Genomic DNA, 11514 nt, shown 5'->3' on the forward strand with positions numbered 1-11514 from the left:
TCAAGATCAATTTTATAGAAATGCCAGGATCAATTCTTAGGCTATGATTTTCCTGGAAAAGAATTTAAGAAAGTATTTGTTTTATATATAAATATATATAAAAATTGGCAAATAGGCTGCTGACAGTTATAATATATAATCCCTGTATATATAATTGTAATTAAAATACACTCAAGGGTCTTCATCTAACTTTCTGTTCATTGTTGGCACAAATACTAAATAAATATAATACTAAATAAATATTTGGAAATGTGGTTTGTATATATGTTAGGTATGTGAAAATATATAATCCTTGTATTATTCTGCTTATCTCGATTGTGTCCATAAATTTTTCGTCCTAAAATTCATGAATTCACCTTTCATGATTCATCTGGGCCAAGTGTCTCATGCAGAGCCAGCTGGGTAAATTCTTATGATGTGAGACCAATAAACAGGAATCTCAACGCAGGCACCCTCAAGAAGTTGAGGCGCACAGGGTTCTCCAGAGAACCCTACTCAGATATCTGGTTGTTCTCTGAAATTGAACCTATTTATGCACAAAATTGTTTCAGGCTTTACAGTTTCTCTTTTACTGGCAGCGTTTCCAGTAAATAATCTTTTGGGGTTATTTGGAAATGTATTTTAAGAGCTATANCACAGGGTTCTCCAGAGAACCCTACTCAGATATCTGGTTGTTCTCTGAAATTGAACCTATTTATGCACAAAATTGTTTCAGGCTTTACAGTTTCTCTTTTACTGGCAGCGTTTCCAATAAATAATCTTTTGGGGTTATTTGGAAATGTATTTTAAGAGCTATAAAAGTGTTCATACTTCAACTCAGTCTGTATTTCCACTCATGCTCATTTTTCTAAGGAAAAGAAAATATAAAGCTATATTCATAAAAACCTCATTGCTGTGTGCTTTGTAAAAGTGAACAACCAGGAACAATCATATAGCAACAAAAGGGAAATGGTTGAATAAATTATAGTATAGCACTTCATCTAAAATGATAATTACAGAAACCATGCAGCCGCAGGTTCTAATGCCATTAAGTGAAAGAGCAGTTCCAAATTGTATCTCCGTCATTATGGCAGCTGTGCACAAATTACACACACTTAGGATCAGAGGATGGAAAGCAATATGAGACTTTAGGTGACTCTTCTTTCTATTTGATTTCTGTTTTGACAGTGGGCAGGGAGTCAGGATAGGCAGAGACCATTCGTCATAGAGAGAGGCATGTGTCTTTTACACTAACAAGCTTGAATTTCATCCAGAGAGAGACATCAGATTTGTGCTTTGCAAAGATTGGCTGCTATCTGGGGAGGAATTGGAGCAGAATGAGTGTGACTTGGAAGACTGACCAGTTGGCAGGCCTGCCCCTGGAAGTACCTTTAGTCTCGAGAGATATGCAGGGATTCATAGAGGGGCATTCGTTAGACTAGCATCTGTCCTAAAAATACTATCATTGCACTTCAAAGTAGATTCTTGAGCTGTGTTTGAAATGTAAATTTCATTCTATATACATATCCATCTGTATGCAGATCTTTAAAATGTATGCATATGTGAATCCCATCTGCTTTAGGAGTATTTGGAAAATCTTAGCTGAAAATACTGACACATTTTAATAATAAAAGAAATAGTAATGTTGCACATTCTTATCATATGTTGTATTTGAATAGTCATGAAATTTCTTTAAAGTCTGGCCATCTTAAGATGATCATATCATAATGGAATTGTTTCCCTGTTGCATTTACCACAGTGGATGTTTGTTGAGTATTCACTGAAAGTTGCACATTCTTATCATATGTTGTATTTGAATAGTCATGAAATTTCTTTAAAGTCTGGCCATCTTAAGATGATCATACCATAATGGAATTGTTTCCCTGTTGCATTTACCACAGTGGATGTTTGTTGAGTATTCACTGAATTGTATATGGTTACATTTCTAAGTATTGCCCTAAAGTTTATTTATGTCCTTCCTGGTTCCACAAGGAATTTAATGCACCAATGTTGTAGTTACAAATCCTGGGTTTCAGAATGTCACTGATCTTGACTGTCTTCTTCCTTAGTGGGTGTGTCACCATACCCTAGCCAACTCATTCTACCTCTGACTCCTTCCTTGCCACCCATCCTGCTCACTTAATCCAAGCCCTTATCATTTCCATCTTCCTGATCTCCTTACAATAGTATCACCTTAGTTTCCTAATCACAAAATAAGAAATTGAATTAGATGCATGTTAATGCAGTTTGTAATATATAAAGGGATGTGCAAATGTTAGTACTGTAAAAATTCAATGATTCTATGACTACTAAAGTGTTTCATTTGAAAAAGAGAAAACCACATACTGTTTTTCTTCCATTTTGTTTCTGTACCAATAAATCAGTGCATCGTTCTATATGAGTGATATAGGTTATTTTAACTAGTAAGAGGTATGTTTCTTTATGACTTTTTTTTTTAAGTTTTGTATGTACTTTTTAATGTGGTAAGAAGCTCAATAGAATTAAAATTGGATGATTCCAGAAAGGCAACATGAGACCAAGGAGAAAGGAGTGTATATCTATAAAATTAAGCATCATTAAGCAGTTTATTTGCATAACTACATCCCCTAACTACCACAGCAGAATAAATCCCTACATGCCTAACTGATTAATTTCCTACTGAGAATGACTTTGGGACACTGGGGGAACAAAATAAATAGCTTCTATACCAAATTCGTTGCCAGTGAGGAAGTCTTAACCGCTGCACAAGTAGGGCCGAGACTTGGTAGAGATTAAGCAGGGCAGATCCTTGGCTAGGTTCCCATCCTCACACAGACTGAGTGCCAGCAGCTGATTTTTCAACATATAAACCAAATGGGTAATTTCACCCTAGCCCTATCCCTAGCCCTGCCTTTTCTCTTTCCATATCACAGCCCACATCCTGTTACTCTGATATCCAGTGGGATTTCTTCTCAGATGGAACTGAAATCAGTCACCATCATTGCAGATTTGTGTTTCCTGATGGTCGGCCATACCTCTACTGTGGAAGCCTTCACAGGCAAGATTCTGTCCCTCCTCTCACCAGATCCTCTTTGCTGCTTATGTCACCAAAGAAACTTTTCCCCATGGTATGGTGTGAACACTTGAAGGGTGCTCATTTGCAGTGGCTTAATCTTCAGGGAGTCATGAACTGCTTTGAGAATCTGTTGAAAACTTTGGGCCTTCTCTCCAGAAAAACCATTCAAAAATTTGCCAGCAAATTTAGATGGCTCAGGACCTCCCAAATCACATCAGGGGGATTCATAGAGACCATATGAAGAAGCCCAGATTTCTAAAATGCCTCTAAAGTTTTGCTTTCAAATTCAGACATAGTATTATTCTGCATAAAATTGAGCCTCAGCACCACAGTTTTTAATTTGTGACATTTCTTTCCCAGTTAAATGCTACTTACCACTTATAGTTTAACATTCTAGCTGCAGTAAATTATTTGGTTAAAGAAAGATCACATATGATCCTGCTAATACTGAGGTCTTATGTTTCAGGTCCGACTACAGCCACCTGTCCTCCACCAGCAGTAAGTATCTTTTAAATGTCCTTCACATTGTCTTAAAAGTCCTGCGAGGGGTCAGTACCACAGAGACCATCTGTGTGTATGGTAATGCTTTAATAGTAAGCAAGAATCACCAAAGGCATCCTTGCCAAAAAATGTGATGCAGAATGCTTTAACTCTGGACGTGGAGGGTTTTCCTGGAGAATTGGTCATACCTTGATTTTAGTACTAGATCTGCCACTACGTTCCCTATGGAAATTCAGCCTGAGGGATGTGGCCTAGGCTTTATCAGATGTTCTGGATGCTTCTAAGGATACCTTTCTCTGAAGAATCTGAGTTAACTCATTCATTGAACAAATAGGCTAACAGAAAGCTCAGAGTACAGTCTGTGTGTCCATGGGTGCTCCAGTTCATCTGTTGCCAGATTTCTTCCCTTGTATTTCTGCATCTGCAGGCAATTATCACTCCCTCCCCAATATGGAGGAAGCGTCCATCTCTGACACAGTCCTGTAAAGTGTATTAACAGCAGTACTGATGTAGGTTATAATTAGGGAATTTAGCTATCATTTCTCCATTTAAATGTAGCTAAAAGGAATACAGACATTTTTAACAATCCATCTTCCTTTATTTGAAAATCCTGGCTTAAAGGTGATTATTGTATATGGTTTTAAAAAAAAGTTTGGGAATATGTTTATAAAGATTCTGAGCACTAAAAAGTGCTTATATTTAATATTAAATTATAAGTAACTGTATTCATGTGAAATTATGCCTCATGTCTAGAAAGAATTTATAGTGATTAAAATCACTGCAAGTTTGGGAATATGTTTATAAAGATTCTGAGCACTAAAAAGTGCTTATATTTAATATTAAATTATAAGTAAATGTATTCATGTGAAATTATGCCTCATGTCTAGAAAGAATTTATAGTGATTAAAATCACTGCATAAATGACCCAAGCCATTCAGATTGATTAGACACTTATTTTAAAATAACAAAAAGTAATTTGTCTTACAATAAAAGCCCTGATTTTTAGAATCTGTAAATACTGAATTGTTTTACCCTACTTCACTATCCTGTTAAACACTCAATTCTAAATAGTTCCCAAATGGAGAAATGCTTAATTGGATTATTCTATTTATTGATGTTCTGGCTTAGTTTTCCTTTGCAATAAAAGACTGCAGAAAGCTGTATATCTGGAATTGTAATTTAGTGTCAAATTATATTTAGTTATTAGTATAACTGCAACGAGCAATTTCTGATCATTTTCGCCATCTGGAGAGACCCAACATTGCCCCTTAATTATTAAGAACCATTAGTAATAATGAGAACAATGCTCCAGTGACTTGCACACATTCCCTGAAGCTTGTGCATTCCTACAATCAGAGAAAGCTCTCTTGAACCCTCTCCCTATACCACCACTTTCTTCCCACTCAGTTTTGCCCAGAGGCTACATTTCTTTATGAATGATTTTTATTAAATACTTGCATGAAGCCTTTGCTCAATTTGTAGCCCTCGAACCAATCCTCTGGTTCACAACAAAGCACCTCTAATCATCAAAACTGATAATTTGGTGTGGGATGTTTTCCTTTCCATTGTTTTAATTGCGGTCTCTGAGTTGGAATTTCTCTTAGCGCAGCTGGGATCGATACCCTGTTATTGCTCTTCCTTTTCACTTTAAATATTTGGTGGTTCCTGCCTCACACTCAGTGATGGGGCCTCTTGGTGAGGAGTACGTATATGTGTTTCAGTTAGGAAATGCACTTGGCTACAAATAATAGAGAAAAATAATGTTTAAACAAGTAGGGATTGTTTTCCTCTGACATTTGTTGAAAAGCAGTCTGGAGGAGGTGGTGCAGTTCTGGTGTGGAAGCTCCTTCAATCACTCTGTTACCCCCATTCTCAGCTTTCAGCTTCCATCCTTGGGGTTGCCTCAGAGTTACAACATGGCTGCCTCCACCACAGCCATCACATCCTTGTTCTCATCAGGAAGAAGGAAAAGGGAAAGGCAGAAGGTACCTGCCAGCTGAGCCATCTCCACTTTTTCAGAAGTTTTCCCAAAGATTCTACTCGGTAATTTCTCTTGTCCCTATTGGCTAGATCCTGGTCCCATGTCTATCCTTAATTACAAAGGAGTCTGGAAACTGTTGTTTTCTTTGGCTGCATTGCCACCTCCAGTGCAGTTCTTTTAGGAAGGGAGAAGGGGAGAGTGGTTGCTGGTGTGTCTCTGACTGTACCTGCCTCTCCTGCCAGGCAGGAGCATACATCCCAGCCCTACCCACACTCAGGAGAAGCCCCCTTGATCAATCAGTGAAAGGTAACAGAGTGGACTCTTTCTGAACAGAAAAAAAAAATTTAAGTCTAAACAGTTGAATCTCTCCTTTAAAATACAAGTTTGACAGTGCTGCAATAAGAAAAAGTATTTTCCTAGTAGATTTTAAAAATGATGTTTCCCCACAAACCAGATAATCACACTCGGGGCTGAGTGCAGAGAAGGGTAGTGAGTTTATTTACCCTGAGTGATGGATTCAGTTGCAGGGCCACTGTCCCTGTCCCAGGCAGCTCAGTGCAGCACCCTCAGTGTGACCAGCAGGGCCAAGTGCTGCCATACAGCTGCATCATCCCCATCCCCACTTGTTGGTCCTAGAGCAGCCCCTGTGACTCCTTGTCATCCCGCTGCTGTTGTCGGCCTATCTCAACTGAGGGGCTTATTTCTGAATGGTTATTGATTCCTGTTTGGGATTGGAGCATTGATTCTAAGCCCCCACTACTAGAAAATGGACCTTTCTGTGTCCGCGAGTGGGTCCTAGCATTCCAAGGTGCTCCTCTGGGGTGAGCTAGCGTTAGTGTCAACCTTGTCACCCAGTCTGTCCACAGCTGGCTTTTCATTACTAGGGATTGCCATTAGAACTTCCTGCAGAGAACACCAGCTTCTCTATTTAGTTGCCGTCTTCTCCCTCAAAATGCAGGGCCTGCTTCCTCATTCCACCTGCTCTGATGGAAGGAAAGAAAGGCCAGCACTGAGGGAAAGGTGCAGGAGCAGCTGCATGGTTAGGTGTCCTGGGTTCCACTCGTGGTTCCACCATGAATTAGCTGTGTGCTCTCGGGCCAGTCATTTACCATCTCTAGGCCTCAGTTTCCTCCTCTGTAGAACAAGGCAGTTGGGCTAGATGGGCTGTAAAGATGCTTCCAGAAGTTCTGGGATGCTAAGATGTGGATGTCTTAGAAACTCCTCTAGAAGAAAAAGAGGGAGGAAAGGAGGAAGGAAAGTGGGAGGGGAGCATTGAGGAATCTGTACCTTTTCCCTTTGCCTTCTCTTTGACCCAGAATAAAAATCTGGAGGACAGACATCCTCTCTGGTGGTCTGTGATGTTAATCCCTAACTGAGGGCTTTCAGAGTCCATCGGCGCCCCTCTGAACTGTGAGCTGCTGGTGAGTCAGGTGAGAGATTGTGGTGAGAGGCAGCAGCTGCTTTTTAATCCTCCTCCCCTCAGAGAAACATGCGGGACAGGGAGGGCGTGTGGGTTGCTGGCATCGTCTCTTTTTCTTGACCCCATGGGTCACGAGTCACACTTCCGCTGACTTATCCTCTGTCATTGTCCAACGGGGGGGGGGGGGGGGGGAGTGGCTAAGGGGCTTCTTTAATCGATGGTTTGCGTTTGGGTAAATTTTCTCAAGTTGCATCTGATTCATTTGCCATTTTTACATTGACAGGGACGGCAGGCTTTTTCTTACGTTTTCTGAAAAGCTAAACACACTTGGCACTCAAGAGATCTGAATCAATCATAATACTTCCTAAGGAAGATGAATTTAATTTATACTCTCGGAATTTTATGTTGTTTTTGCAGAAGTCTGGTTAGAAGATCATCAAGCCACTGTGTATAGTTTTCATTTTTAAGTGATTTAAATAATAGGGGGTTATTTTATAAATAGGATAAAAGAAAAACAACAATTATGCCAGAAGAAAAAATCAACTGTGTCACATAATGCTAATGAAATTTGCATCATGTGTGATTGGATATTTCCATTCGAATAAATCATACTTGGAGAATTACTCTTAGATGATGCTGGGAGCTTTAAAATTATGTGGGAAAATATGACATTTCTTGAGGATATCTAGCCCTAGAATAACACCAGTAGGAAAAAATCAGAGAATTAACTAGTTCTTTCTGTTTGAGGCTTCTGCTGGAGCCTTGAGGTTCGGCCGGAGCCTTCTCTATTTGCTCTCCTAATTTGGGCCCTAAAAACATTCCTCCTCACAACTCAGTGTAGCCATTAGGTCTTTCCCTGGCCTCTTACAAACAGCAATGGCAGGAGTGCCTTGGGCTTTTGTGCCTCTTCATACTTTCCAAAGCACAGAGGGTAGCAGATCAGTTTAAGTGATACAGAGGGCATTTCCCAGCCCCTTGGCAATACCCTGAGGAATTCTGTGTCTGTGGAAATGAGGGAACAGTAGCCCTGAGCAGTGTTGTCTGCTGATTTGAGCCCAGGAACACATACCAAGCTGTGCAAAATGGGCACATATGATGGGGGTGGGAGTCACTGAATTTATACTTCACCCTACCTGGGCCTCAGATTCCTGCCCTCTGTTTTTTCCCTAGCTTTCTCTTCCCCGCTTCCTGCTTTGTCCTTCTAGTGACTCAGGTAGCTTCCCTGTTTCCTGCTTACGTCCTCCTTGCTGGCCCAGAGCTTCCACAGGTTGTAGGTCCAATGGAGTTCTGTCCCCTTGGCTTTCCTGGGGCCACCATGTCTTTGAACTGTCCTTGAGAGCAGCCCCAACTGGGCCCAGCTGGTGCTCTGGACCCCTAGACACACATTCATCTCACAGAAAAAGGATCAGGTGGATCACAGGTTTTTTCCAATAGGAAAGTCCAGGCATCTTGGTTAATTGTAAGGCGCCATAGGTGGCCTACAGTCACCATGGGGGCTTGTCAGTTCTGCCTCGCTGCTCTGTCTGGGAAGACGTCTCATCCCTTCCTGAGCCTGTCTTTTCCCGCAGGTTTATCTTTCCACCTAAATGCTGTCTTCTCCTTTAGTTTCTCAGTCGTTTTAACATTTCCTTGCAATTTCAGGATACTGAAGCATAATATGTTTTGTTTTGGGCTTTGGCCACATTTGTGCAACCCCTCAGCATTTTGTAGGGAAAGTTAAGCTCATTGGGATTTAATTAATAAGCAGACGTAGGAGCTTTAAAAGCAACACATTGAAAAGATATGATTGCATACTGTAGCGCTCATCACTGATGGGCGGTATTTGAATACATGTGATCTGTTTCTCCATATGTAAGAACAAATTTCAGATCTGGAATAATGAAGGTTTTTTTTCTGTTTTTATTAGAGAAGATAACGTATTGACAGATTTTGCTCATTTTAGAGCCAGTTTTTATCGTATCTCCAAAAAAGGAAAATCAGCATTTTGGAAGACATGATAGTAGCCAATTTAACTCTGATCCATTTGTAAATGTTATAGTCTTCATTTTTTTTCTTCTATGTACAGTACTTTCCACATTATGATTCTCAGAACAAATTTTATTTCAGAGTCTTATCCTATCAGATCTGGGCAAAACTCAAATTTATTCATTAATTTTCTTGAAGAACAATTATAGCCATTGAGCCTGCTTAATTTTGTAATTACCGTGGAGTTGACAGTGTACACAGATTTGCAAAAAAGACTCAAAAATCCACCTACTATGTCTCCAGCTTTACACCCCTACTGCAGTAAAAGCATCAAAAGAAAAGTCACTCATATCTTCTAAATTAGTATGTAGCCTTTAGACTAAGTTGGTTGTGGAATTTGAGTATCTCAGTTCAGGTCCATCACTATTTTCATTAATTTCCTCCTTCCTCCATTTCTGAAGGGCTTATTAGCAATACTAATGATATTGTTTGATATACTGTTATAACCCAACAGTTGACATAAAACAAATCAAAGCATTGGAGAAATGGTATGCTTATTTCCAAGTGGAGGAAAATCACAAGGTTTTGAATTTCTGCTCTACCACTCCACAGAGCTGGAATTACTTGAGAGTGCAACTTCTAGCAAATGAATCCCAAAGAACTATTTCCATTTTTATGATGTTTAAGACCATGTTCTGGCACAACAGTCATGTTCATGGGCAGAACTGTTCTCCAAAGAGATTCAGGGTGAGCTGCTGCACAGCTGGAATGACTCTGTGGCCCACGGTGGGCTGTCCATGAGTGGCTGTGTGTTGGACAATGGTGATAATAACATGTTCCATCTTTGTGCATGGCCATGGCTGCAGAGACCAATGAGAAACTGCCAAGATGCTGTGCACATGGGCAGGTCGATCTGATTTCCTTCTCTGGTCTGTCTTCCTTTGTGGCTCTGTCCTTCAAAGTAACTGTAGGATAAGAGCTTTTACTCAGAACTATGTATTGTATTCCCTAGCATGGGGCATCTGGTATACCTATAGCTACTGTCCCTGTAGCTGTGTGTAAGGGTGCCTGAACTCTTCTCCCTTCCCCCCCTCCAAAGGCAGCGACCCCCCTCCAGCTTGCCCTAAATGTGAAGAAAGGGTCATGCTGCTGGTGGCTCTTCCCACAATCCCAAGCACTGAGGCTTTCTGTGGTGAGTATGGCTCTAGGTTTGGGACACTCATCATGTTCTTGGACCTTCCTCTTAGGGCTGGAGCCATTTAGCATGTAGGTTGTACGTGACAGTAATAAAAAGGCCACAGGCCTGGATGTGTCATTTATGGCTGGTCTGGATCTTGCAGCCACTCAGGTAGAAGCACAGCTGCAGCCTCAGAGCCACAGAATGCCAGCTGGTGCAGGTCAGGGTATCCTACTTGCTCCTCCATGCTTTGTCAGCCCCCAGAGACAGTGCTCCTGGCCTGCCAGAGCACATAAAATCACCAAACTGGAAAGCTTGCTATTCAGAACATGGCCCAGGGACCACCACATCAGCATCACTGGGGAGCTTGATAGAAATGCAGAATTCCAGGCGCCATCCCAGACGTCCTGAGTCAGGTGGGTTGTGTGTCCTGAAAGTTTGAGGAGCACCGAACTAGCCCGTCTCCCCGTTAAACAAGATTGCTTTTAAATCATCCCCGATAGGTGTGGCTTATCCACATTTCTTACTTTTAGATTCTAATTTTAAAATCTGTAGGCTCTAGAATCTGTGTAACATCTAGATAAGAAAAACTTTTACTTGATAAATATTTAAATTGTTTCATTGATAATTTGAAATAAAAAATTGATTTCCTCTGAGTTATTTTATTCTAAAACATGGGGTATGTCTCTTGTAAGGCCAGCTAGAGGTATTGATTTATTTTAGGTTTATCTGAGAAACAGTGGCAGCTTTACCTGTGCCACGGAAAGAGCACACGAAACCTCTCGAGGTGAATGGAGCTGCTGACGCAGACAGTGTGGATGCATTTAGACTATTTGATAGTGTGGGGTCTGCATATTCACAACTCTCTGAATGGGAGCTTGAAAAGCTGGAAAATATTACTTTTTTCTTATCAACTGTCAAATAGTAATAACCAAAGATACGCATCAGGAAATTAAAAGGTGAGGACAGTATTCCATACAGACAATTCCTCTGATGCTTTGCTATACTGGCATCCGCCTCTAAAAAAAATACAGTGTAATCCTTCTGGCTTGAAAGATAAATTTTAATTGTGTGATTTCAGCTACACAGAGGGTGTTGGTTTCTATCCAGGATATGAAAGGAAAACGGAGGCAGGCTTCTCATGGCTGCATTTTTTCTGAGAAGCTGAAGAGACACTTCAGGGACATCTGGTCTACCAGGGTTGTTCTCCCTCCCACCCCCCTGCCAGGAAGGAGCAAAAGTCCGTAGCTGCCACCACACCTGCCCCTGGGTGCTTTTCTAAACTTTTTAAATAATTTGTGTTATCTCAATAATGCATAGTCATTGTAGAAAAATCAGAAAATTCAGATTAGCGAAAAAAGAAGAAAACCCAGAATCCTACCATCCAGAAACAATTGTTAGTCATAATTTGCTGTCTGCCTTTATAGATTTTTTTG

General features: G+C 40.6%; 1 protein-coding gene across 1 annotated transcript in view; it reads left to right on the plus strand.

Annotated features, from left to right (window-relative positions):
- The first annotated feature begins 2934 nt into the window (after positions 1–2934).
- The window catches only part of FAM124A (family with sequence similarity 124A), a 52323-nt gene continuing 43743 nt past the window's right edge, over positions 2935–11514 (plus strand). Inside the window, exons 1-2 of the mRNA XM_008565840.1 lie at positions 2935–3086; positions 3501–3532. Coding sequence (XP_008564062.1) covers positions 2935–3086; positions 3501–3532 — 184 coding nt within the window. The remainder of the gene's footprint in view (positions 3087–3500; positions 3533–11514) is intronic.

The sequence above is a fragment of the Galeopterus variegatus genome, unplaced genomic scaffold (genome assembly GCF_000696425.1).
Source record: "Galeopterus variegatus unplaced genomic scaffold, G_variegatus-3.0.2 Scaffold208, whole genome shotgun sequence".
In the NCBI taxonomy this organism is placed as follows: domain Eukaryota; kingdom Metazoa; phylum Chordata; class Mammalia; order Dermoptera; family Cynocephalidae; genus Galeopterus; species Galeopterus variegatus.